Here is a 27,857-nt window from a genome sequence, read left to right on the forward strand (position 1 = left end):
CGAAAACAAGTCTGGGTGCCGGTCGCCCAGGCCGGTCCGATGGCCGCACGTGGCCAGGAGCCCAGCGTCTTGGCTCTTTCCGCTCGGCTCCCGTGGTGGGGACTGCTCCACTCGCGCCGCGCCCTCACTTAGGCAGAAATTCGGGGGAGCAGCAGCGTGGTGCATGTGACTGCACGTCCTCGTGCCGCCTCCGCCCCCGGCTGGAGGCCCAGTGGGCGCGTCTCAGGCTCCTCTTCCGTGGCGGCAGAGGGAGGCAGGCCAGAGAGGGGTGGCTTGAGCGTCAGGTCTGCCAGTTCACGGCGTCCGCGCACTCGACGCCTTGGCTGTCCGCACCCTTCTTCCCGTGTATCGAGGTTTAGGGGGCACAATAAATATTCCCACTCTGGGAATAAATATACCCGGCTGGGTACTGAGCCAACTGAGAAGTAAGACAAGGTAAGGCAAAGGGAGATGAAAATAGTTCCTTTGTTGTTAACTGATAAGGTGGACCTTGGGGAAGATGACTTCTATTTATTTAAAATTAGTCCCCAAACTGAAGGTCAGAATGAGGGAGAGACTCAGCCCTCTCGGCACCGGCTGCCCTGGATACTTTGGCCAGCCCCTGGCCTTGTCCAGCAGTGAGCAGAGGGGAGCACACGGCCTTTGTGGGGCAGGCTGGCTGGATGAGAGGAGGTACCTGTGCTGAGCCTGGCGCTCCCTGCCCCCACACTCCCCGGTCGCGGGAGTCACTCGGCTTCCCCGGGACGTGGGTGCGAAGCGGTGGGACACCAGGGGGCTAGGCGAGCGGGGCTCCCTCCTCATGGACACCTGAGAGGCAGGGGTGAGTGTGGGCCCTGTGCCACGTCCGGCCCTCCTTATCAAGTGCAACCTGGCCGCTTAGTGTTCTGGTGATCCATAAATAAAGACCAGGCTGCAGCCCCCCTGGCCCGGTGTAAGATGGTGAAGGGACAGGGTAACTGTAATTGAAACTTCCCTCCTATAAAAAAAGAAAATGGAGAAGTAGCTATCTTAAGTGGTCTGCAGCTAATACCAAATCTTGGTGGACAGAAGGGACAAGAATTTGCTTCTCGGTAGACTAATTTCTGTGCTGAGTCAGTCTGGCAGCCTTCCTCTCAGATCTCGGGGGAAATCTCCATCTCTTGTCCCCTGCGGCCCCGCTTGTGCCCGTAGGATGACTCTCCGGGTGTATCATTCTGAGTGACCCACCCCATCCGAGCCGGGCATTGGTGAGGTTGTACTTGCTGGGCACTGAACAAGTATGGCAAGGGCATGAGTTTGAACACCTGGATGGGCCTTAGTAAGCATCACTGATGACTTATATTTAGCTGCTGTCTGTGCCGCACACTTCCCCATCCCCCCTAAAGGTACGGTTCTGTGTGTGGCGCTGTTTGGAACATGGACTTGGGGGGAAAGTTACACCCTTACTAGTCCGCCGGCGAGCTTTCTGCCCGTCCTGTCGTCCCACCTTCGGTGAGGGTGCTCGGTTGAGGCAGGGCTCTAGTCACCTCTCCTGCTAAGGCCACCACTGAAGCCGCCTCTTTCATTGAGAGCTCAGAAGCGGTTAGCTGTCTCAACTTCCATGGCCTTTGACTTCAAGAATCCTCAAGTCGACTCTGTGCAGAAGGCAGAGGAAGATTTTCTTACCAGAGCTGCGGTTCCCTCAGTCTCTGCCCAGCTTCGTGCGGCGTGAGGTCACCTCCCGGGGTTTCACTGAAAGTAACAGAAGAGACCGCACGCGATACCAAGTTTTCCTACTATGTTCGCCCGAAGCCGTGGCTTTGGTCAGCACACGGGGTCAGCCCCAAGCAAGAGCAGGCGCCATCGTGACCACCATTTTGCCACCGCCTGTAACAAACGCGGCTTCCCAAAAGAAGACAGTCGCCAGATTCAGGTGTTCCCAGCGTCACCGTCCTCAGGGAAGTCAAATCCGCAGGGAGGTCCCACCGCACTCCCGTTTCAACGGCTACAATTGAAAAGGCCGACAATAGCACGTCCTGAGGAGGACGTGGAGGGACCAGAGCTTCCAGCCGTTGTTGGTGAGAACGAAGCAGGTGCAGTCACTCGGGAAACTGGCCCTTTTTCTTATAAGGGGACGTGTTCACCGGACAGGAACAAAAACGGGTCCACACAAAGACTTTGACTCAAATACTCGCAGAAGCCTCGCCCACAAGTACCACACCACAGCCTGTAGTGAATCCAGATTCCCCGCAAGACGTGAGCAGAGAAAAGGCGGCACGTTCGTGCGTGGGCGTAGCGTTCACCGGGGAAAAGGAGCTTAACTGCCCCTCTGTGCGATTTGGATGAATCTCAAAAATACGTTGACCGAAAGAAGCCAGACACAAAGGAGCGCCTGCCGGACGACTCCGTGTGTACGTCACGTGACAAGTCCGAGTTTACCCGTGGTCACAGCAAGCAGAGGTGGCTGTGTGAGGCCAGGGGCAGGAGAAGATTGGGATGGGGCCCGAGGGCTCTCAGGGCAGTGAAAGCTTTCTATGTTTTGATTATGGAGGTAACTACACAGGTGCATAACTGTGTTAAAACTCACCCTAACGTTCAGTTAGCATCTTTTATGTGTAAATTTTGCTTCACCTGATTTTTTAAAAAAAAATCTTGGCCTTTCCATTTCCTATGTGGAAGACCTTAGTTAATATCCTTATTCTCACCCTACCTCAGTTTCTTTCTCTGTAAGTTGGGGATAATATTAGCCACTCACCTGGAGAGGTTGTAGGAGTGAAATCAGGTACCGATCGTAAAGCTCTCAAACGCTTCCGGAACACAACCCTAAGACACACGTGAGTCTCCGCAAACCGCATCTCTGCGGCTGGAAGAATCAGGGTTTTTTGTTCCAGAAAACTCTCTGAGTTGTAATTGCTTTAGGAACCTGTTCTGAAAGTTCTCTCTGTTCATCCTCTCTCTGGCTCCTGCATGCTCCCTGGTGTGTTTTTATTATTTATTTCCTGAGGCTTCGGGTAGCTTCCCTTGATGTGGTTAAAGCAGTTCCCCTATCTGGATGAGAGTTGCTAATCTGACACGAGTGATTTTTATCAGAAATGAATTTTATCAAATGCTTATTCTGCGTCTATTGACATAATCATGCAGGGTTTCTTCTTTAAGCCTTTAACGTGGTTGTTACATTAATTGACTTTCTTAGGTCGCTCTTGCCTCCAGACTGCCTTAGCGGCCAGCATGCACGTGCACATACACGAACTTTATATTTTTTTTAATTTTTTTAATGTTTATTTACTTTTGAAGGAGAGGGAGACCGAGCATGAGTGGGGCAGGGGCAGAGAGAGAGGGAGACAGAGAATCTGAAGCAGGCTCCAGGCTGCAGCCCAACGTGGGGCTTGAACTCACAAACTGTGAGATCATGACCTGAGCTGAAGTTGGACACTCAACTGACTGAGCCACCCAGGCTCCCCTACAGGCATTGTTTTTAAGACTTTTGCATCTATTCCCATAAGTGAAATTTGTCTGTGACTTTCTTTTACCATCCTTATCGGTCTTTGATATCAGCGTCCTACTAGTGACATAAAGGAAGCTTAGGTATATTCCACCTTTTCCTGCCCTCTCTTGCGCAAAATTGGAATTATCTGTTTTCTTTGTGATACAAATCTGCATTTTAAAATGTTTCTTTTCCCTGGCATTTAAATGGGATGTGTGGGTAAAGTCAAGAGAGCTGTGTTTACTTGGTCTTTTGAACATTTTCAATCAAATGTGGAAGTTTTATCCTCAAAACTATAGATGAAGACTCCAAGTTTATTAAGGTAAAGCTACTTGCTCAGGGTCACACAGTTAGGAAGTGCTGGAGCTGGGATTCAGACACAAGCCTCTCCGTAAAGCCTGTTCATGTGAACTGCTGGTGGGTTAACAGTGGTGATCTCTGAGTGATGGCGTAACAGGGACTTTCTCTTTTAAAAGCTTTTTTGTATTGCGTGTTTTGTACGAACATCTACTTGACGATCAAAGAGAATATAGTGCTTGAAAAATTAGACACATACAGTCAATTAATTCAAGCCTGTGAAATTGAAAATGGAAATGACATTGCTTCCAAAATCACACATGAGTATTCATTAAGAGCCTGGAAATAGGAGACAAAAATAAAAAATGTAATGTGAGTATAGAAATGCAATTATTTTGAAAATTTCATGGAATGATATAAATACACTTAGGAGAAGTATTGATGTTATGCATATAATTATAATGAATACTTATAATGGATAAAAATAGGATTTGGAATCATGTCTGGGTGAATCATAGCTCTGTAACTCACTACATCTTTGCCTGTAGTGAGGTCAAAATTGAATCCCTCTGAGACTCATTTCCTCCTGCATAAACTGGAGAAGATAACACCGAATGAACCAACACGCGATCAGAGCAAAGCGGGATCACGTATATATAGAGCTGGAATGTACACGCTCCAAACATGGCAGCAATTCCGCATCATCCACATGGTAGCCACACCCTTCCCATCGTTGTTGCGTTCATTTCTTAGGGACAAAATTATTCACGATATTACTTCCTTTGTATCTTCGCGTTTATTTTATATGCAGGTACCTTCACGTTCCCTCTATTAACAATACAGAGGATTTGAGCGTGTTCATGCTCCAGTGTTTAAACACTATCTAGAATAATGTCTGGACGATGTCTTCATTTTCTTGTGAAATTATAATTCTGTAAGGTAGTGACAGATGCTAAGAGTAATCAGTCTTCTAAAACAGTGAACAATCCTCCTGTAATGACAATTGATGTGTTAATGATCCAGGTTGTGGAGACCTCACTGAGGAAGATGGAGTGCGATCCCACTGAAATTGAAGAATTTGTGGAACATTTTGCTTTTTTGGAGGGGATTTCCTCAAAGTTGTCTGTGTTAGAGAAAGAACACTCCATCGTTGCTCAGCTGCATTCTCTTGTAAGGTATTACCAGGTCCAGATTTCAGGAGAGCAAATTGCCATCTATAAAATTCTTCTTGTCAAGTTTGGGCAACTAAAAACCTCCATGAAGTTAAGGGAGATGAATAAAGACGCCGCTGTTGCTAAATTCAGAGACAATCTGGAAGCTCACATCACGGGTCTGCGAGTTGACGTCAGCAACTTGAAGACCAAGGTCAGTGTGTGTTTTTCATCAAAAATCAGCTGGTTCTTAGTTTCCCGTAGGCCTAATAAGCATAGCGGCACTTGCTGCCTACAGAATCTTAGGTAAATAGTTTAATCCAAGTATTCCTCACCTAGACTCCGCAGACAGCACGTTGGTGACTTGTGAACCTCAATGGGAGGAAAAATTGCATGTCTGTTTTCACGAACCTGTAACTGACATTTAGCATCGTCTTCGGTGATGAACGCATGCAGACCACGAACAACAGCACAGTGGTGACTTTTTCCGTAGGATTCATCGTTCTGCCACAGGAGGCCCCTGGCCCAAAGAGCTAGACCCGTGAAGTCTCTCTGGGCCTTATTCCAGGCCGGCGGTAACGAGTGCTACAACTTGAGTCACTTCAGAGGAGCAAAGTGTACGATAAACACCCTCCCCGAGTGTCAGAGATGCTGTGTGCCGAGTGCTTTACGCCTGTACCTGCCTGCAAATAACAGTGAGATTTAAGGAGGTCTAGTAGCCTGCTGAAGGTCACACAGCAAGTCAGAGCCAGGTTCCAGAGACCGTGCTTGTGTGCACCTTTCTGCCCTCAGCACCACCCCAAGTTGTGAGTCCCATACTGACTGTGCCTCGGGCACAGTGTCATTCAGTGAGATTATGCCTGTTCAGTTTCTCCACCGACACGGGCGATCTGTACTGTTTCACACAGACACAGGAAGGTGAAACACATTCCTCATGAAGGTGCTTGGTGCACACATCCCACCTGCGGTCTTTCAGATATGACTGAGGGGCTCTTGGGGGCTCAGGTGGGCGACTGACTTTTAACTTTGGCTCAGGTCCTGATCTCCGGGCTTGTGAGTTGGAGCCCCGCATCGGGCTCTGGGCTGACAGTGTGGAGCCTGCTTGCGATTGTCTCTCTCCTTCTCTGTCCCTTCCCCTGTGCACTTATTTTAAATAAACAGTACTTGAAAGTTACAGGCCCTTACACAAGTGTCCGGTTTACACAATTCACATTTGTTAAAGTGTGCAAGGTGGGACACCCGACTGAGACCGGGGCCTGTGTTGCAGGTCGTCTGCACCAGTGAGCAGAGCTGACCTGAGCAGGTACCGACCTGTCTCCACCAGACACACGGGGTGGGGCCTCCTTACCGCCTTCTGACTTGACCTGTAACGTTTCACACGATTTATGTACCCGAGGGCTGAGGTCCTTCTGTGAAGATCTCAGTTGGAAAAGGCAGCAGACGGGGCTGCAGAAACCGACCGCCTGTGGGCCAGGAAGACCCTTTCTCCAGCTGCCTCTCCCGGAGGTTCCTCATTGACAAACACAGATGAATGTTCACAAATGGAAAAGTATGGGAGACGCCTGAGGAAAACTTTACTATATATGCATGACACGGGCATCCCTCTTAGTACATATTAAGCTCTATCCATTATCACCAATACCGTTTAGTAGTTTTATACAGCGTATTACGTTATGATTGTTCTCAACGTTTACTGGGTGACCACACTGCATATGACACAACGTCACACACAATTCCATTCTACATTTTCTGTACAAGGTTCCATGAGGTGTTCAGAAATAAGTGGATGAAACTGTCCATCTTGAGAAGCTGATAATTTAAGAAGTAATAAATCAGGGAAGACCTTTACTTCTATCTTTGTTTGGAGGTCAGTGTTGCAAATGCCCACAATTTCATGTGCGGTAGTCAAACCCAAATACAAGGCAGCGTGTGACAAGCGCCCTGAAAATAGTACAAAGTTACAGAGTTACGGGGTGCCTGGCCATCTCAGTTGGGTCGTGAGTTCAGGCCCCGCATTGGGTGTAGAGATTACTTAAAAAAAATAAAATCTTTTTAAATTTTGTGTAATGTGTATTTTTGAGAGAGAGCAGAGAGGGACAGAGAGAGGTGGGGACACAGAATGCGAAGCAGGCTCTAAGCTCTGAGCTGTCAGCGCAGAGCCCAATGAGGGGCTCAAACTCACAAACTGTGAGATCATGACCTGAGCCGAAGTTGGGTCCCCAACTGACTGAGCCACCCGGGTGCCCCTAAAAAAATAACATCTTAAAACAAAAAATTGTACAAATTTAAATAGAATCAGAAAAAGGAAGTGACTTCAGGAGCCAGCCATACCCTGAAACTGCCACTCACCATTTGATGATGGGACAATTATTGATAACTAGAACTTCCCTGAAAAATTACGAAAAATATTAACTCCTCTCAGGATTGTTGTCCGGATTTAGTAAGTAAGGTAATGTGTTTCTTAAAGTTCCACAGTGCCCGAGAGAGGGAAGGAACACGACAAATCATTGCTACGATGGTAATAATAATTAAAAGTCCTCCTGATAGACACAAACAATTATAAATTAAGGACAGTCCTTGCAGATGATGACTGTTTATTAAAACTTAGGTCACATGCTAACCTGCTGTCAGTAAAACATGTTGGGGTCCTGAACGTTATGATCTCTTAGAATGTCTTCCTGCCGTGTTTCAGATCAGAACTCCTGTTCTGCTCTGTGCCGAGACTGGTGTGGCCAGCGCCATGGAGATGATGCGGACGCTCACGGAGGAAGCCGCGGGTCTGGCTCACAAAGCTAGAACCTACTCCAGCTTCCAGCACTGCTTTGACGACGCCGAGTCCCACATGCACTCCCTGAACATGGAGGACGTCGCGCAGATCGTCCGTGCGGAGATTGCAGACATTGAGTATGACCTGACCTTGAGGAAGACACTGTGGGCTGCACAGGAGGAATGGAGAACGCTCCTTAGGGAGTGGAGGAACAGACCTCTCCACAGTGTCGACACAGAATCCATGCAGAGAAACGTTTCAAGATGGATGCATGTGATCTCCGTGCTAGAGAAAGGTAACGGCATCTATTTCAAGCTTTCCCACCTAGAATTACGCACACCGCATGGCCTCTGGGTCAGGAAGATCACTGTTCTTGACCTTAACCGCTTTGCCTATTCCCAAGGCCTGGCCATTAGTGGCTGGAGAGGCAGCACAGGAGCGTAGGGGCCGGAATCGTTTCCTGAAGAAGAGAAAGATTGAAATTTGGTGGGAAAAAAATTTTTTTGAGTAATAACAATTTTGTGTATTCTTTAGAAGCCATTTCCCTAGGCCAGACCGCAGACGCTTCACCACGATCGTGGCTTTGATGACAGAGGCCCACCCGTACGCGGAGGGTTCACCCAGATGCTCACTGTTTTCGCCAACAGCTTCCCTTGGCCAGTGGGAGAAATAGCTAAAAAGTCCCTTTGAGAGGTTTCCCTTCTGCGAATCCTCAAATTTGAAATCTTGCCGACACTGATGTTCCTGTTCCAGCGATTCTGTGAGACCTGTCCTCTCCGCAAGGCGAGTGTCTCACCCGCCTGGCAAGGGAGCATCTTCGCTCTTGATGCTCCTCCCTTACCCTCAGGACGCTGCAGACTGCAACCTCCTCACCAGAAAAATACTTGACCTTGCTCGGGTTTGAATTCTACAAGAAATAATAACAATATCACGAAACAATTTAGAAAAGAGGAAAGTCGGGGACAGATCATCCGTAGTGTCACTGCTGGGACGTGACGCTCATTCTGCGAATCCTCTCCCGGCGCCTTGTCCCTTCTCTGCCCCAGCGAACGGTGTGTGAAGTAGCAGATAGACAGTGCTTCTCTTATCCACAGTTTCCCAGAAAAATCTTGCTCTTTTCCAAAATGTAGCCTTAGAGAAGCCAAAGCTATTCTCTTTTCCTTTAGGCCTCTAGAAACATTTTATCATTCAGCATGGCTTTATAAAAGAAGCCCCATCTGGACAGATTGGATATTCAAGCATATAGGTGTAGTTTTTGGGTTTTCTGAGTCCCCGTCTTTGGCTAGGCCTCTGTCTCCTGTCTTTTTCTTTTAGGAGGTTTGAATCTTCAGCAGCAGAGGTTTTGAGTCCCATCTGGCAAGTTTTGCCAGGGCCAGAGGACAGACTGGCCCTGGTCTGTGGCAGAACTTTGACCTACGTGCCTATGTTGCAGAGTTAAATATGTTCTTTATGAAATGCTAGTGAGGGACCCCCGCCCTTTGATGGTCCTCCTTACTGAGCAGAATGTAAAAGCCCCAAACCTGTAACAGTCTTTTGAATGTGTATATGTGTACTAGTCCATATATCTAGTCAGTAAAAATCTGGGAAACTTTATGTTAGCTGGCGTCAGATTTGCCAAGAAAACTTGGCTTTGCTGGTCTCGGGTTTTAATCATCAGTTCTGATAACTGTTCCTCTTTGTTTTTTCTTTTAATTTTGTTTTAATGTTTATTCATTCTTGAGAGAGACAGAGCATGACTGGGGGAGGGGCAGAGAGAGAGGGAGACACGGAATCCGAAGCGGGCTCCAGGCTCCGAGCTGTCAGCACAGAGCCTGACGCGGGGCTCGAAATCACGAACCGTGAGATCGTGACCAGAGCCGAAGTTGATGCTTAACCGACTGAGCCACCCAGGCCGCCCCTCTTGCTCTTTGTTTTAATCCACAGTTGATTCCTCTGGGAGGGTGATGTTAATAAAACTCACTATTTTAGTACAGCCTAATAACTGCAAAACTAGAATTATGTTAAATAGCAAACTTGTTTTCTGGTTTAAAAAGTACGATTGGTTGTTATTTGCAGGTTTACCTAAAAACGACCTGGTGACCCATCTTAAGCAATCAGTGACAGAATTTAAACAAGAGCTGCCTACTATCATAGCTCTGGGAAACCCCTGTCTGAAGCCAAGGCACTGGGATGCTCTCCAGATTATTGGAAAGTCAGTTTCTCTTGATAAGAACTGCACAGTAGAGAATCTTCTAGCTCTCAAGGTAAACAAAAATTATTTGAAAACAAAAATAGGTTGAAATACCAGAGGGGCCAATTTTTTAAGCAAGTGAGTAAATCTGCAAGGAATAGGAATTAGAAAAGGGAGACGTTGGTCGACCGTCCGTGCAAATGGGAGTGAGGCTGGCAGGGGACAGGTGGTCAGAAACTACGTGTAGCTGCAGGTACGGGGTACGCCGTGCCGTTGCACCGTGATCCCGGTGATTCGAGAGCAGCGGCAGTGGTTTGCCTGTGTGACAAATGAGATTAGCGTTTTATTTTTTAGCGGGGCTACTTCTCACAGAGAGCACACCTTCTAGGAACAGAAACATCAAGCTGCTGTATTCCATTTCACGTAAAATGAAGAGCATGTTGGGATGGCTCTGCCGGTAACTTGATGTGATACTTCAAATACACAATTAGGAGCTATTTGCTTTGCCATCCAGGGTTTGTTCTAAAAATAGAATCCATGATTTATATGGTTACAATTTTTTCTATTTTCATAACTAGTTTGCAGTAAGCTTCATTTTTCTTCCAGGCTTCGTGATTAACAGCGTCTGTTGTCATTTAAAATAGTATTTTATAATTTTCTACTAAATAAATGATCTGCTGAAATGAGGAAATGGGGGGGGGGATAGTTTAAGGAATTTAAAAAGAAGAATTTTCAAAGACACCTTTAGGTGATCTCTAAAATTAGATTGCCGCATCTGTCTTGCCCTGACCTTGGTCTTCCCCCTGAACTCACGTATCCGCTTCCCTATTTAGTAGGTGCACTGACGGGTCTCAGAGACCTCCCAGGTAGCGTTCTCCGCCTCCCAGACCCCACTCTTGCTTCCCTTCCCCATGTCAGCACGTGGCGCCTCCATTGTTCTCCAGTCGCTTAGGCTGAAAGTGCTGAACTGACCTTTCAGTCGTCTGTTGCCCTCTCCATCCTCAGCCCGTCTAAACCTCTTACCCTGTCCTGGGTCATCATCAGGCCTCCTAACTGATCTGTGTGCCAGCGGTGAATTCAGCAAAGTGTCTAGATAATTTGAGAACATATATGTCAACGTCATCAGCTAGGTGTACCCAAAACAGCGTTCCAGAAACATAGCGCGACTGCCATGACATTTTCCTTTACAAAGTCTTGGGCTATGGGAGTCATCATCCCTGGGCAAGTCACGTAAAGGGTGACATTTGGCAGTCTGGCAGCAAGCACTACAAGCGAGGGCAGACGGGCCTCGAGGGGATCAGCTGGTGGGCTGGTGGCTCCAGAACCTGAAAGGGTTCCAGCGTGCTATCCCTGTATTTCTAATGTGAATAGATAGTTTAAAAAGGGATGCTCATGCAGTTTTCGAAGGATCCAAATTAAGACAGTTAATGCAACATCTGAACAAAGGTGAACAAGGTCTTCAGCCTCTGCAACGCTGTCGGCGGGAGTCAGAGGAATCCTCTCTTCCCGAGGTTGATCATTGCAGTGGTCAGAGGGGAGAGCAGGCCATCAGCTGCTCATCTTAACTGAACTCCAAGAGTTCCTGGAAGATTTGGATCATCCTGTTTCTGTTCACCAACTTACGTAGTAGAGCGTGGGTACCTAGATGGACAGGATTGGGCCTAGGGACCCAGCCTTCATTTCCTACAAGATGCGTGTCACGTGGTTGACCCAGAGACAGACGGCGGTCATGCTGCAAGACTGCTCAGGGCAGCCCGTGACAGGAGCCCACTTGTGGTCCTACCAGGTGGATAAATGACGACGTTATATGACAGCAGTTTCTGTCCAACATGTTATGTAGTCTCTGAAAAACCTGTGACGTGTCACAACGGAAATTCAGAGGAAGAGCTCGATAGTTTCCATAAAACGAACAGAGTCACTTCGTGGTTGATCTTTTTCACTTTAGAAACCGTGTGCTTTATCACAGAGGCAGATAATCAACGATAGGCCTAAGACTCATCTGAAGCCTCCTAGATATTACCAAGTTACTTGGGAGATCCGACCATTCGTCAGTCAGGTCCCAGGCTCAGACCAGAAGGCGTTGAAAGGGCTATACGTACACTTCGTTGAGATTTTGCCCTACACGTTCTCAGTGTTTGGAGTGGATTATTAGCAATTTCAGAATGTCAGTGTGACGCACAAGGTTCTTTGTTCAGCACAGAAGCTTGATGGTCCTCTGGTTGCCTATCTGCCTTTGGCTGAATAATCTACATCCAGAGGCATGCGTCCTTCTCAAACTGTCTGTTTAGGCCATAAGCATTCAGCTGATTTCATCACCGTGATGCCCGTCTCTGGTAGGTGATGAACACTGGTCGTGTTTTACCAAAACACAGGTTCAGGCATCACTCTTCAACCCCATGGAGATGACATGTGGGACCAGCGGGAGATCCTTTAAATGATAAGAGCAGTTAGCCCGTGAGTTAATTCTCTGATGTGGAAGTGCAAAGCTCTCCCAGTATCTCTGTGGCAGTGATTGTGAGATCTTGTATCAGGATCTTGTCTGTGGGGACTGGAAAGAAGGCCTACGCGTATGCTCCATCCACCAATGTATGTTCGAGCCACTTATCCTCATGGAGATAAGGAAGGGAAGGGAAGCCAGGGAAAGCTGGGTCTTTCGGATTACGTTCTCTCAGATCGTCGTATCACGAGAGTTACTGTCAGAAGTAAGAGTGTGTCGCGGAGGGGTCAGGCCGTCGGCGTTAGTGCAGAGAAGGGAGAGCTGAAGGGGGCAGGGCCATCTGCACGGGTACCGAAGGTGGTGTCCACTGACCTTCTCGCGGGCTGCAATTAGAGGAAGTACACGATGACTAGAAACTTCACTGAGAGCTCAGAGTGGGAAATGGGAGATGGTTAGGAAGGGCCTTGTCCCGAGGGTCAGGCCGGGAGGGGCACGCTCACGGAAGTCCCGCATCGTAAGCGCATCAGGAATCCTTCATCCGCTGAATATTAAAGAATAATGTTTCATTTCAGATGTTTCAGCACCAAAACGAAATAAACGAAATCTCAATCTCCGCCACTAAGGAGGCTATTCTTGAGAAAACACTGTTTAAGATTATTGATCTGTGGAACACGACCCCGTTACACCTGGTTGTGCATCACTCCGAGACGTACTCCGTCCTGATCATTTCGTCCATAGACGACATACTCACTCAGCTGGAAGAGTCTCAGATCACACTGGCAACAGTTAAAGGGTCTTCCTCTCTCGGGCCCTTTAAGGTAAATATTACGGCAAAGGGAAAATACTGTCATTGTTTATAGTTTTATCTGTCACTTTAATTTTGTACATTTCACAACCTTTTGAATTGTGTAAATCATGTATCTACCCATATAGAAATGAGATTATTTAGTATTTTGAATACTAGAAATAACTTTTTTGGGAAACATTAACTGTTCACGAAGGGTTGTCATAAACTTCAGTTTGGGCAAATAAAATAAGTTTAAATCATACAAAAATAGGACCCCGTAAGCCAGGACTTACCGGCAGTGCCACTGCCACTGGAAACATCCGTGGTTCTGGCGGGGCCCACGCCAGTTCGCTGATGCAGTCGCTTCATTTCTGTTTCCTGTGCGGTTGCTCTTAAGATGAGTCCTGTGTGTCCACACCTGTGTGTGTCCCTGCAGCTTGCTAGAACACATCATGGTTAGGAATTGAAACATCGGGTCAGCTCAGGTTCAGTGGTCCTGATAGTCCCTCTCTGCACAGCCCCACATCCGCTAACGTGGCCAAGAATCACTTAAAGAATTAAGGAAACTCAACAAGGCATGTAATAGTATGAACGTCCTTAATAGTAAAGCTACCATAATTGATTATAGGTAGTGTGACAGAGAGAAATGTGTACCCATCAAATGGAGTTCATATTATTTGCAAACACACTAGCATTTAGGGAAGATGTCAGTTAATTGAACCTTAGAGGGGAAAAAAAACTCAATAAATTGCAAAAAAGGGATAAACCATATAAACCATATTCTCCAACCACAGACATTAAAATAAAAAATGAACAACAGAGAAACAACAAAAAATAGACAACAACAGCAGCAAAACTATCACAAAAAACGAATTTAAAAGCATCCATAAGAATATATAGGAAATGTGCTAAAATATTTTAAAATAGAAAAAGCAGAAAGAATTCTAAATCAAACCTTGTCACAATTGGCTTAGAGCCCCGTGAAAAGGAGTATTTAGAGCACCCGGTGCTTTCATTAAAAAGTAAAATGAAGGGGTGCCTGGGTGGCTCAGTTGGTTAGGCATCCAACTTCAGCTCAGGTCGTGATCTCACAGTCTGTGAGTTCGAGCCCCGTGTTGGGCTCTTTGCTGACAGCTCAGAGCCTGGACCCTGCTTCGGATTCTGTTCTGTGTCTCCCTCTCTCTCTGCCCTTCCCCTACTCACACTCTGCCTCTCTCTCTCTCTCTCAAAAATAAATGAACATAGGGGCGCCTGGGTGGCACAGTCGGTTAAGCGTCCGACTTCAGCCAGGTCACGATCTCGCGGTCCGTGAGTTCGAGCCCCGCGTCGGGCTCTGGGCTGATGGCTCGGAGCCTGGAGCCTGTTTCCGATTCTGTGTCTCCCTCTCTCTCTGCCCCTCCCCCGTTCATGCTCTGTCTCTCTCTGTCCCCAAATAAAAATAAATAAAAAAAATAAATAAATTTTAAAAAATGAACATAATAATTAAAAATAAATAAATAAAAAGTAAAATGAACGTAGTGAATGATACATGGGGCGTACTCAAGCTGAACAACAGCACGCCTGTGTGCACACACACCCACGCGCACACACACATGCACACACACCTGCACATGCACATACATGTACACCAGCGTGCACGCACATGCGTGCACACTGACTTCCGCTTCCAGGTGAGGGACCAGATTCACCTTCCGCCTGAAGTACCCACAGCAGAACAGAAGAAAAGAGACGGACTGTGCTTCCAGGGTGCGACATCAGGCATCGAACGACAGGACCCCGCAGAGAGGGGAGACAAACGAGAAGAGCCGAGGCGGCCCCCACCTGAGTTTGCAGGCCTTGCGTGGGGGTGAGCAGGGTGACCCGGCCAGAGCCTGGAAAGAGGAGGTGCTGCTGAAAGTTGGCCGGAGCCTGCAGGCTGCAGGACCAGGGGGGCACAGCTCCAAGGGCCCGTGGAAGTACTGATGCTGGCACGTGAACTCCAGGAAACTCCCGGGCACCCGGAAAATGACCACGTGTCAGGGTGAGGGGACCCTGGCTCACACTGGGCTGGGAGCAGTGCCCGTGTCCACCAGCCGCATTCCGTGAGTGGTCGATGGAGCGCTTGAAGGGCACAGATTGTGGAAGACCACACACCCCAGATACAAACGTGGAGACCAAAGTCACACTTGTGCAGATAAAAACTGTAATACCTTAGGTGAAATACACACCCCGGGGGGGGAGGGAGGGAATTGGCTGCAGGTCAGAAGGTGAAATGCACACTGGGGGGGATTGACCGCAGATCAGACTTTACAGGAAAGACGATGAGTGACTTTAAAGTTTTAAAAAGAAGAACAAAGTTAGACGATCAACACTACCTGATATTAAGACTTCTTGTAAAGCTAATCAGAACAGTTCTTTGTATTGGCATAAAGATAGACAAATGGAACAGAATAGGGATTACAGGAGCACCGGGGTGGTGGGGGTGGGGCTCAGTCGGTTAAGAATCCAACACTTGATTTCAGCCCAGGTCATGATCTCACGGTTTGTGGGTTCAAGACCCACTCGGGCTCTGCACTGACAGTGCGGAGCCCACTTGGGATTCTCTTTCTCCCTCTCTCTCTCTGCCTGTCTCAGTCTCTCTCCCTCTCTCCCTGTCCATCCTCTGCTTGCACTCTGTGTCACTATCAAATAAACCTAAAAAAAAGAATAGAGATTACAAAAAAATTATGCGTGCATACACACACACAGGCACCTGATGTTCAACAAAAGTGTAAAGACATTTCCAGAAAGAAGTCTTTTTAGAAATGGTGCTGACAAAGCCAACGGTTATATGCAAAACAAATTTTTAACATCCCCTCAAGCTATATCTTGTAGCACATGTAAACTTTAACTCAGAAGCAGATCATAAACCTAAAAGATGAGAAGGAATTTTTGAAACCTTGAGAAGAAAACAGAAAATTTTTGTGACCTCAGGCTAGGCACTTTTCTTCAGCGTGACACCCAAAGACTGATCAATAGATCAGTCAATAGAAGGAAAAGTCTATCAATAGAGGGAAAAATCTATCAACTGGATTTCATCAAAAGACACTGTTAGGGCAAAAATATATATAAGCCAGGACTGGAATGAAATATTTGCAAGGCCTATGTTTGGTAAAGGACTTCTTTCAAGAATATATAAAGAACTCTCAAAAAAAAAAAAAAAAAACAGAAATGGGCAAAAGATTTAAGTGGATTCTTCACCAAAGAAAATATTTGGAGGGAAAATAAACATGTGAAAAGATGTTAATTTCACTACTCATTGGGGAAAAGTTGGATTCCCAGTGAGGCACCACTGCACGTCTTATGGAATGACTAAAACAAAAAAGACCGATCACCCCAAGTGTTGGTGGGAACTCTCGTACACTGCCACGAAACAGGTAAAATGTTATAATCACTTGAAAGGTTTCTTTAAAAGTTAAAAAATAGACCCACCACGTGATGCAGCCATTCCACTCCTAGGTATTTACCCAAAAGGAAGGAAGTTTTGTGTCCATACAAAGACTTACACCTGAATATTCATGGCAGCTTTATTTGTATTAGTGAAAAACAGACGCAACCTGGGTGGACGCTTGGTGGACGATACACACATTGTCGTATATCTATACCATGGAATACTACTCAGCAGTGGAAAAGAAATGCAGTACTGATCTATGCAACAACATGAGCAAATCTCAAAATAATTACGCTGAGTGAAAGAAGTCAGACCAGAAAGAATACCTATCATATGGTTTCATTTATATAAAATTCTAGAAAACATAAACTAGGGTGTAGTTTCAGAAAGTCAATCTGAGCTTGTTTAGGGATGGGAATAGGCGGGTGTAGGGGAAGGAATCACAGCAGGGCACAGGAAACCTTTCCAAGGTCAGGGTATGTTCCTTATCGTGAGGTGACTGCTTCACAGTTAGAAACACGTGTCACCGCTGCAACTTCTTACTCAACATGTCTCCGGAGGCAAGGGAGACAAAAGCAAAAGTGAACTCCTGGGACCTCGTCAAAATAAAATCTTCTGCACGGCGAAAGAAACAACCAGCAAAACTAAAAGGCAATTGACAGAATGGGGGAAGATATTTGCAAATGACATATCAGATAAAGGGTTAGTGCCCAAAATCTATAAAGTACTTACCAAACTCAACCCCCCAAAACCAAATAATCCAGTGAAGAAATGGGCAAAAGACATGAATAGACACTTCTCCAAAGAAGACATCCAGAGGGCCAACCGACACATGAAAAAATGCACAACAGCACTCATCATCAGAGAAATACAAATCAAAACCACAATGAGGTACCACCTCACACCTGTCAGAATGGCTAACATGAACAACTCAGGCAACAACAGATGTTGGTGAGGATGCGGAGAAAGAGGATCTCTTCTGCATTGGTGGGAATGCAAGCTGGTGCAGCCACTCTGGAAAACAGTATGGAGGTTCCTCACAAAACTAAAAAGAGAACTACCCTACGACCCAGCAATTGCACTACTAGGCATTTATCCAAGGGATACAGTTGTGCTGTTTCGAAGGGACACATGCACCCCCATGTTTATAGCAGCACTGTCAACAATAGCCAAAGTGTGGAAAGAGCCCAAATGGCCATCGATGGATGAGTGGATAAAGATGTGGTATATATATATATATACAATGGAGTATTACTCGGCAGTCAAAAAGAATGAAATCTTGCCATTTGCAACTACGTGGATGGAACTGGAGGGTATTATGCTAAGCGAAATTAAAGAAAGACAAAAATCATATGGCTTCCTTTATATGAGGATTTTAAGAGACAAAACAGGTGAATGTAAGGGAAGGGAAACAAAAATAATATAAAAGCAGGGGGGCGCCTGGGTGGCTTGGTCGGTTAAGCGTCCGACTTCGGCTCAGGTCATGATTTCACCGTCCGTGAGTTCGAGCCCCGCGTCGGGCTCTGTGCTGACAGCTCAGAGCCTGGAGCCTGTTTCAGATTCTGTGTCTCCCTCTCTCTCTGCCCCTCCCCTGTTCATGCTCTGTCTCTCTCTGTCTCAAAAATAAATAAACGTTAAAAAAAAATTAAAAAAAAAATATAAAAACAGGGAGGGGGACAAAGCAGAAGAGACTCATAAATATGGAGAACAAACTGAGGGTTATGGGAGGGGTTGGGGGAGGGGCGATGGGCTAAACGGGGGAGTGGCACTAAAGAATCTACTCCTGAAATCATTGCACGATATGCTAACTAACTTGGATATAAATTTAAAAAAATAAAAAAGAAAATTAAAAAAAAAAGAATGATTTAGATATACGCACAGGTACGTATATTAACATATTTAAATGTAACTATAATATCAAAAATGCAATCGTAGAATAATGCATATAGTACAATTCAATACTTGTTTTAAACAAATCTAAAGTTATCTACCTTTTGTCTATATTTGTTTGAGTGTAGAGGAAAGCACCAAATGATTCATAGCAAACTACTAATAATGGTTACCTCAGCAATGTGTGAAAGAGAAGATTATAAGCTTTTTCTTAATATACCTTAGTACTATTTCCATCATATGAAGATGATGTGCTACTTTTAAAATTTTTTTAAATATAATAAACTAAAGAAAAATGGGAGGAAATATCAGGAGCTGTCTCTGGGTGTTAGGATTTTGAAATTTTTTAAATTATGTTTTCTTTCTTTTTGTGTCTCAGTTTTGCAATGACCATAAATGAATTAAATGAATTTAGTTTTAAATAAATTTTAAAAATCAGAAGTCAACTATAAAAGAACTTTGAAATGTAAACAAGAAGCCATTGTACTCAGTGGAGCTTCACTCGCCAACCTGACTGTAATGTTTGCTCACAGTAACATTTAAAATGTGAAACTCATCAGATGCTTTCCATCAGAAGAATGCAGAGTGTTTCTAGTCTATGAAAGTTTTGATATTTAAAAAAAACACACGTCAAAACATTAAATTGTGTGATTTAAAAATGCACCATTTACTGAAGTCAGTTATACCTTAATAAAGGTATTGAGGTATAAAATGGATTTAGAAGGAAACATGGAGATACACAGCAAAAGTAAATGACTCATGCGTGGGTCCGTCTTACGAGTCCACGTTAGGGGGTGGGCCGGTCTCCTGGTTTGTAAGCATTTTAGTACTAATTGGTTTTTAACCATTTTTCTCTTACTTTAATAAATATACTAGCTGGAGAAAGATGTGATATCCACAAAATGCTTACTATATTTAATTAAAAGAATACGGGGCGCCAGGTGGCTCCATCGGTTAAGCCTCCAACTCTTGATTTCGGCTCGGGTCATGATCTCACGGTTTGTGAGTTTGAGCCCCGTGTCGGGCTCTGCACTGACAGCTCAGAGCCTGCTTGGGATTCTCACTTTCTCCCTCTCTCTCTGCCCCTCCTCTGCTCACGCGCTCCCTCTGTTTCTCTCGAAGTAAATAAATAAACGTTAAAAAAAATTTTTTTAAATAAAAAAAGAACTGTGAGTACTGATGTAAAGCCTCTCTAAAAGACACTATTAGGTAAAAAAGCCAAAAAAACAAAACACAAAAAAGTTAGAAAGCAATGTGTATAATATGAGTGCATTTATGTAACATGAATGTAATATGTACTATTTATGGTTACATAAATGCAGCCATATTATACACCTTGTTTTGTGACCATGCATGTGTTTATCTTACAGGATCTTGTGGAAAAGTGGGATCAGAACTTGTCTCTCTTCTCTTCTACTCTTGAGGAATCGATGAATTGTCAAAGAAATTGGCTTTATCTGGAACCAATCTTTCATTCTGTGGAAATACAAAGGTAAAAAAAAAAAAGCTATATAGAGGTTAAAAAAACATATGGTGGGTATTGCCTGTAATCCCTGAGAAGTCATTTGTTCAATGAACATTCTAAAATAATCTGCCACGGGCACAGGAGTAAATTGTGCTGAATTATTATTTTTTTCTTTCATGAAAGTTTGCAAGCCTCAGCTCTTTTAAAAAGTCCTGTTTCTCAATTTTAGATATAAAACTGTTAAGGATTGGGTAAGAAATGTCAGGTCATTGTAATCGCTAAACCACAATACCATGTGTCTACTTAGTTCTATTCTAAGAACTAAGGGGGGCGCACTATTAGTGTGGTGTTGATATGAGCAATACACATGTTTTTAATAGTCTACATACATGAATGGTAGTTTGTTTCTTTGGACCACGTGAAAGAATGGAGGTCCTAGACAGTTGGGGGAAATTCTCCCTTTTCTTTTTATTCACGGCATTCAGATTACTTGGTCTCTCTTTAAAGTCACTGGTCTTAAGTGTGCATAACTTGTGACATCTGTGACATTTACATCTGAAATGAGTAGGCATCACAGAGCGCATGTTTGTAAGGTGTTAGAGCAGATGAAGGGAGACCTTGGATATCAGGTTAAGTATTGCGAAGTTTATTTTAGGGGCAGAGGGAGCTTCAAGCGGCTCACGAAAGAAAACTGTGTAGGTTTGAGTACTGCGTTGCAGAGAACAATATCCATTTTTGTAATACGTGTATATTTCTTGTCGGAGGACGGCTTTCTAAAGGGCTTGGGTCAAGCTCTAGTTATTGGGTAGTTCTCACAGGAAACCACATACCTGGGGAATGTGTCCTTTGTGGTTACAACTTAGCGCCTTAAATTCAAACTTCAGTAGTCCTCTTTACTAAAGACTTCTTAACCGATGGAGAGATACGACTTCTGGTTCAGAGTGTCACCATGTCGTTCTTCCCAGGCTTTGCTATTTGCTCCCTTTACATGAAAAGGGAGCATGTAATTAAGGGGTGCTGAAGACTCCTGCACCCCAGTGCTAAAGGAAAGGAAACACACATCTGCCATGACCCTGCCTTTGAGAAGTGGAGAAGGATGGTGGGCCCTGATTCCGGGGGGAGTGTGAAAGAGAGGAAGGGGAAGGGAGGTTCATTAGCAGGGAGAATTCCTTACAGAGACCGTGTGAGGGACAAGGATGCAGTCCATTCCCCTCTCTCCAAACTCCCCGTGAGGTCCCCCCAGAGCCTCCTGTTGCAGTCGGGAGGGTGCCCGACAGAGGGGAGGGTGAAGGCCCCTCCTTGATAGGATTTTTGCTGAGCTGAAGAAGTTTCTAGGCCCATCGCCCCAAATGGGGAATGGGATAGTGGTGGGGGGCTCGTGGAAGAGCTTGACAGGTATTGCCCTGGGGTTGGGGGCATCGGAAATGAGGACCTGAGTCTTCTCTGGACAGAAGCACGAGAGCACCTAGCTGCTGTGGGCCACCGGTTCTCAACCGCAGGCGATGTTGCCCTCTCGGGGACATTTGGAGAAGCTAGTGCCAAAAATAGCTGCTTGGAGAAGCAGCTCTCTAAGATCCCATTTCCTCTAGAATTGCAGTAGCCTTTGTTTTCCTACATCCTAGGACACAAATCACTTTTACTCACGTTATGTAGAACTGTGTTTATCTGTCTCGGAACTCGCACCAAGTATAATCCCGTTAAATGACGGATGGATGTCTGGTTTGTCACAGATTTCCTATGTGTGCGTCGCTGTATATAATAAAATATCTGTAGTTAATGATCAGCAAAAATAAAACATGTCACGACATTTTTAAACAGATGACGTTCTCTCTTGTTCCCTTCCTGAAGGCAACTCCCTGTGGAAGCAAAACTCTTCTCTCAAGTGATCTCCATGTGGAGAGAAATCATGTCAAAAATACAGAACAAGCTGGATGCTTTGCGGATCACCATTTCTGCAGGGGTCCTTGAAACTCTGCAGAATTGCAATCTGCATCTTGAACATATAATGAAAAGTCTTGAGGTAACACCGGCAATCCGAAAGTGGGGAATGATTGTATCTTCGAAATGTAATGTAGGGCATGACAGAAACGAATCCCAACGTGGATTTTCTGTACTGTAGCTGCCCACGATATTTCCAGCTCCCGCCAACTACAGGGTTAATGAAAATACTATCAAGTCAAACAAAGAAGTGGATAGACCGATCTAAATGGCCTGAGACAAAACCAATTTTTCAGTGCCTAGGTTTCCTTCTCTTCACATTGGGAATAATGGCGGTGCCTACCTTGAGGGGCTTTGTGTTAAATAAGATAATGCGTTTACAGCACGAGAGCTGGCACAGAGAAAGTATTTCATGAGTGCCAGTTCATTATATTGGCACTACTGTTGTTATCAAATTGACAAAATCAGCCAAAGTTGAAATTGAAAATAGTTCGATGGTTTTATTTTTTTTAATTTTTAAAATATTTTTTAAAGTTTATTTTCAGGAGAGAGATAGAGAGCTCAAGCAGCGGAGGGCCAGAGAGGGAGGAAGAGAGAGAATCCCAAGCAGACTCTGAGCCATCGGCACAGAGGCCGACTTGGGACTCAGACTCACAAACCATGAGATCATGACCTGAGCTGAAATCAAGAGTCAGATGCTCAATCTACTGAACCACCCAGGCGCCCCTTTAATTTGATCTTAAATCCAGTATAGTCAACATGGAGCATAATACTAGTTTCAGGTGTACGATATAGTGATTCAGGACTCCTGTATCCTACGGTGCTCATCGTGATAGGTGTACTTTAATCCCCTTCACTGATTTCACCCCCCCCCCCCCCGCCACCTACCCTCTGGTAACTACCTGTTTGTTCTCTAGAGTTAAGTGTCTCTTTTTTTTTCGCTTTGTTTATTGGTTGTTTCTTAAATTACACATGTGAGTGAAATCATATGGTATTTGTGTTTCTCTGACTGACTGACTTCACTTAGCCTTTTACCCTCTACAAGTAATCCATGTCATTGCATATGGCAAGATTTCATTCCTTTTTATGGCTAATATTCCATTGTGTATATACACCACATCTTCTTTATCCATTCATCATTCAGTGGACACTTGGGTTGCTTCCGTAATGTGGCTATTGGCGATAGTGCTGTTATAAACATTGGGGTGTATGTATCCTTTTGAATTAGTGTTTTCATATTCTATGGCTAAATACCCAGTAGTGGAATTACAGGATCATATGATAGTTCTATTTTTAATTTTTTGAGGAACCGCCATATTGTTTTCCATGATGGCTGTGCCTGTTTACATGCCCACCAACAGTGCCCGAGGATCCCTTTTTCTCCACATCCTTGCCACATTTGTTGTTCCTTGTGTTTTGGATTTTAGCCACTCTGACAGGCATGAGGTGATATCTCATGGTGGTTTTGATTTGCATTTCCCTGATGGTGAGTGGTGTTGAGCACCTTTTCATGTGTCTGGTAGCCATCTGTATATCTTCTTTGGAGAAATGTCTGTTCATGTCTTCTGCCCATTTTTTATTTGGATTATTTGGGGGGTTTTTTGGTATCAGGATATATAAATTCTTTATATATTCCAGATACTAGCCCTTTATCAAATATGTCATTTGGAAACACCTTCTCCAATTCTGTAGGTTGCCTTTTAGTTTTGTTGATTGTTTCCTTTACTGTGCAGAAGCTTTGTATTTTGATGTGGTCTCACTTGTTTATTTTTGCTTTTGTTTCCCTTGCCTCAAAAGACATATACAGAAGGAAGTTACTATGGCCAGTGGCAAAGAGGTCTGTGTTCTTCTCTAGGATTTTAATGTTTTCATGTCTCACATTTAGGTCTTTAATCCATTTTGAATTTATTTTTGTGTATGGTGTGAGAAAGTGGTCCAGTTTCATTCTTTTGAATGTAGCTATCCAGTTTTCCCAGCACCATTTGTTCAAGAGACCATTTTTTTGCCACTGGATATTCTTTCTTGCTTTATCAAAGATTAATTGACCATATAATTATGGGTTTATTTCTGGGTTTTCTGTTGTATTTCATGGATCGATGTGTCTATTTTTACATCAGTACCATGAAATCTGGGATTGTGATGCCTCCAGCTTTGTTCTTTTTCAAGATCACTTTGTCTACTCAGGGTCTTTGGTGGTTCCATACAAATTTTAGGAATGTTTGTTCTCATTCTGTGTAATGAGAACATCCTGGGAATAAATTCCACTTGATCATGATGAATGAATTTTAATGTATTGTTGGGTTCGGTTTGCTAGTATTTTGTTGAGGATTTGTACATCTATGTTCATCAGAGGTTTGGCCAGTATTTCTCTTTTTTTTTTTTTTCTAGTGTCTTTCTGTGGTTTTAGTGTCAGGGTAATGCTGGCCTCATAGAATGAATTTGGAAGCTTTCTTTCCTTGTCTATTTTTTGGAATAGTTTGAGAAGAATACGTATTAACTTTTTAAAAAACGTTTGGTAGAATTTACCTGTGAAGCTTCTGGTCCTGGACTTTTGGTTTTTTGGGAGGCTTTTAATTACTGATTCAATTTCATTGCTGATAACCAGTCTGTTCAAAGTTTATGTTTCTTTCTGATTCAGTTTTGGGAGGTTATATGTTTCTAGGAATTTATCCATTTCTTCTAGGTTGTCCAATTTGTTGGTATATAATTTTTCATAATATTCCCTTACAACCTTATAATCCTCTGTATTTCTGTCTTGTCATTTGTTATTTCTTTTTAATTTCTGATTTTATTTGAGTCTTCTTTTTTTTGGGGGGGATGAATCTGGCTAAAGATCTATCAATTTTGTTGATCTTTTCAAAGAACCAGGTCTTCTTTTCATTGATCTATTCTATTGTGGTTTTTTAGTTTCTGTTTTGTTTATTTCTGCTCAATCCTTATTATTTCCTTCCTTTTACTGATTTTGAGTTCTGTTCTTCTTTTTGTAGCTCCGTTAGGTGTAAGGTTAGGTATTTGAGATTTTTCTTCTTCATTGAGGTAGGCCTGTATTGCTATAAACTTCCCTCTTAGAACCACTTTTGCTGCATCCCAAAGGTTTGGGACCATTGTGTTTTCCTTTCATTTATCTCAATGTATTTTTTAATTGCCTCTTTGATTTCTTGATTGACCCACTCATTGTTTAGTAGCATGTGTTTAACCTCCACGTATTTGTGCTCTTTTCAAATCTTTTCTTGTGGTTGATTTCTAGTTTTGTAGCACTGCAGTCAGAAAAGCATGGCATGACCTTGATTTCGTTAATTTGTTGAGACTTGTTTTGTGGTCTAACGTGTGATCTGTTCTGGAGAATGTTCCCTGTGCAGTTGACAAGAATGTGTATTCTGCTGTTCAGGGATGGAATGTTCTTAATATATGTTAGATTCATGTGGTCTAATGTGTCATTCAAAGCCACTGTTTCCTTATTGATTTTCTGTTTGGATGATCTATCCATTGATGTAAGTGGATTGGTAAAGTCCCCTACTATCATTGTATTACTGTTGATTATTTCCTTAATGTTTGTTATTAGCTGATTTATGTATTTGAGTGCTCTCGTATTGGGTACATAAATATTTACAATCATTCTATCTTCTTGTTGAAATAGTCCCCTTATGATTATATAGTGTCTTTCTTTGTCTCTTGTTACAGTCTTCAATCTAATGTCTACTTTGTCCAATATAAGTATTGCTACCCTGACTTTCTTTTCACTTACTTTCTTGATATATGCTTTTCTATCCCTTCACTTTCAATGTGTAGGTGTCTTTAGGTCTGAAATGAGTCTCTTGCAGGCAAGATGGGTCTTGCTTTTTTATCCATTCTGTCACCCTGTGTCTGTTAATTGGAGTGTTTAGTCTGTTTCCATTCAGAGTAATTATTGACAGGTATGTACTTATTGCCATTCTCCTACTCATTTTGTGGTTGTTTTTGTAGTTCTTCTCTGTTCCTTACTTCTCTTGCTGTTTTCTCTCATGGTTTGCTGACTTTGTTTAGTGATATACTTAGATTCTTCTCTCTTTATTTTTTGCATATCTATTACTGGTTTGGGATTTGTGGTTCCCATTGGGTGTGTATATAACATCTTATGCATATAGAAATCTATACTAAGTTGATGGTCGCTTAAGTCTGAGCCCATTGTAAAAGTACTACATTTTTACTCCTCTCCACATTTTATGTATATGGTGTCATACTTTACATACTTTACTTTTATTTTGTGAATCCCTTGACAGATTTTTACATATATACTTATTTTCACTGCTTTTGTGATTCCTGCTTTTCTTACTCCTGTTTATGGTCTTTCCTTTCCACTCAGAGTCCCCTTTATCATTTCTTGTAGGGCTGGTTTAGTGGTCATGAACTCCTTTAACTTTTTTGTGTGTAGGAAGCTCTTCATCTCTCCTTCTGTTCTGAATGATAGCCTTGCTGGATAGAGTATTCTTGGCTACAGGTGTTTTCCTTTAAGCACTTTGATTATATCATGCCCCTCCCTTCTGGCCTGCAAAGTTTCTGCTGAAAAATCAGCTAATAGCCTTTTGGGGTTTCCCTTGTATGTTACTGTTTTCTTTTCTCTTGCTGCTTTTATAAATGTTTACTTATTTCTGAGAGAGTGACAGAGAGAATATAGGCGAGGGGCAGAGAGAGAAGGAGATAGAGGATCTGAAGCGAGTTCTGTGCTGACAGCCCAAAGCCCATTGTAGGGCTTGAACTCACAAATGGCAAGATCATGACCTGAGCTGAAGTTGGACACTTAATTGAGCCACCCATGTGTTCTCTCTTGCTGCTTTTAAAATTCTCTCTTGATCACTACTTTTTGCCTTTTTCATTCCTATGTGTCTTGGTGTTGACCTCTTTGGGTTGGTTTGTTAAGGGTTTTCTGTGCCTCCTGGATCTGAATTTCTGTTTCCTTCCCCAAATTTGGGAAATTTTCAGCTATTATTTCTTCAAATAAATTTTCTGCCCCCCTTCTCTCCCTTCCCTTTCTGGGATCCCTATAATGTGAATGTTACCATGCTTCCTGGTGTTTCTGAGTTCCCTTAACCTGTTCTCAGTTTTTATTATTCTTTTTTCTCTTTTCTGTTCAGCTTGATTGCTCTCCATTACTCTGTTCTCTAGGGAGCTGATCCATTCTTCTGCTTCCTCTAGTCTACTATGTATTCCCTCTCGTGTATTTTTAACTTCAGTTGTCTTCTTCGTCTCTGATTTCTGTCTTTGTTGAGTGTCTCACTGAGATGCCCCACTGTCTTCTCAAGTCCAGTCATTTATGATGGTTACTTTAAATTCTGTCAGGCACATTACTTATCTTTCTTTCATGTAGCTCTCTTGATGTGATTTTGTTCTGTTCTTTCATTTGGAACCTATTCCTCTGTCTCCTCATTTTGTCTACTGCTGTGTCTGTGTCTCTGTTAGCAAAGTCAGTTGTGTCTCCAGCACTTAAAGCAGTGGCCTTAGGAAGACGAGGTCCTGTAGTGCCCCATGGTGCAGTGTCCCCTGTTCACCGGAAAATGGTGCTTCAAGGGTGTCCCCTCTGTGCGTTGCTACAGGGGTGTCCTACTGTGGCCGAACTGTGTTCACCTTCCATCCAGTCGTCTGCAGTGGCTCTGCCTGTTGTGGGCAGGGTCCGGTCCCTGTGCGGTTAGTGGGTCGGTCTGGGGCACGGCGGATCAGACCAGGAGTTTGCTAGAGATGCAGTAGCTCCAAACTGCAGGGCACTTCCCCTGTGTGGTCCGGAGAAACTTTTATTGGTGGGCGAGGCCGCAGTCAGACCCGATGTCTGCCCCCAGCCCACCGCTGGGGCTACGGTCAGACTGGTGTGTATGTTATCCTCCCCTTTCTCAAGGGCAGGACTCACTGTGGAGTGGTGTGGCCCCTGTCTGGGCTGCTCGCACACTGCCAGGTTTGTGGTGCTGCTTCGATGGGGTCTGGTCACGAGCGTATTAGACAGGGTGGATCCGCAGCATGCACATGGATGGGAGCACTGTGCTACCATGGTCTGTGCAGGTGTACTGTGGGAGGGGACCTAGAGCTGAGGTCCGGCTGGAGGGGGACTGTACACACCCGAATAAGGGGAGTTGCTG

At 44.2% G+C, this 27,857-nt stretch overlaps 1 protein-coding gene across 3 annotated transcripts in view; it reads left to right on the forward strand.

Moving 5' to 3' along the window:
• DNAH14 (dynein axonemal heavy chain 14) overlaps positions 1 to 27,857 on the forward strand; it is a 326,351-nt gene that overhangs the window by 92,715 nt on the left and 205,779 nt on the right. For all 3 annotated transcript variants that reach the window (XM_058701177.1, XM_058701178.1, XM_058701179.1), the window contains exons 18-23: positions 4,763 to 5,104; positions 7,583 to 7,952; positions 9,713 to 9,900; positions 12,837 to 13,082; positions 19,721 to 19,842; positions 21,664 to 21,835. In XM_058701177.1, coding sequence (XP_058557160.1) covers positions 4,763 to 5,104; positions 7,583 to 7,952; positions 9,713 to 9,900; positions 12,837 to 13,082; positions 19,721 to 19,842; positions 21,664 to 21,835 — 1,440 coding nt within the window. The remainder of the gene's footprint in view (positions 1 to 4,762; positions 5,105 to 7,582; positions 7,953 to 9,712; positions 9,901 to 12,836; positions 13,083 to 19,720; positions 19,843 to 21,663; positions 21,836 to 27,857) is intronic.

This window comes from Neofelis nebulosa, chromosome 15 (genome assembly GCF_028018385.1).
Source record: "Neofelis nebulosa isolate mNeoNeb1 chromosome 15, mNeoNeb1.pri, whole genome shotgun sequence".
Classification (NCBI taxonomy): domain Eukaryota; kingdom Metazoa; phylum Chordata; class Mammalia; order Carnivora; family Felidae; genus Neofelis; species Neofelis nebulosa.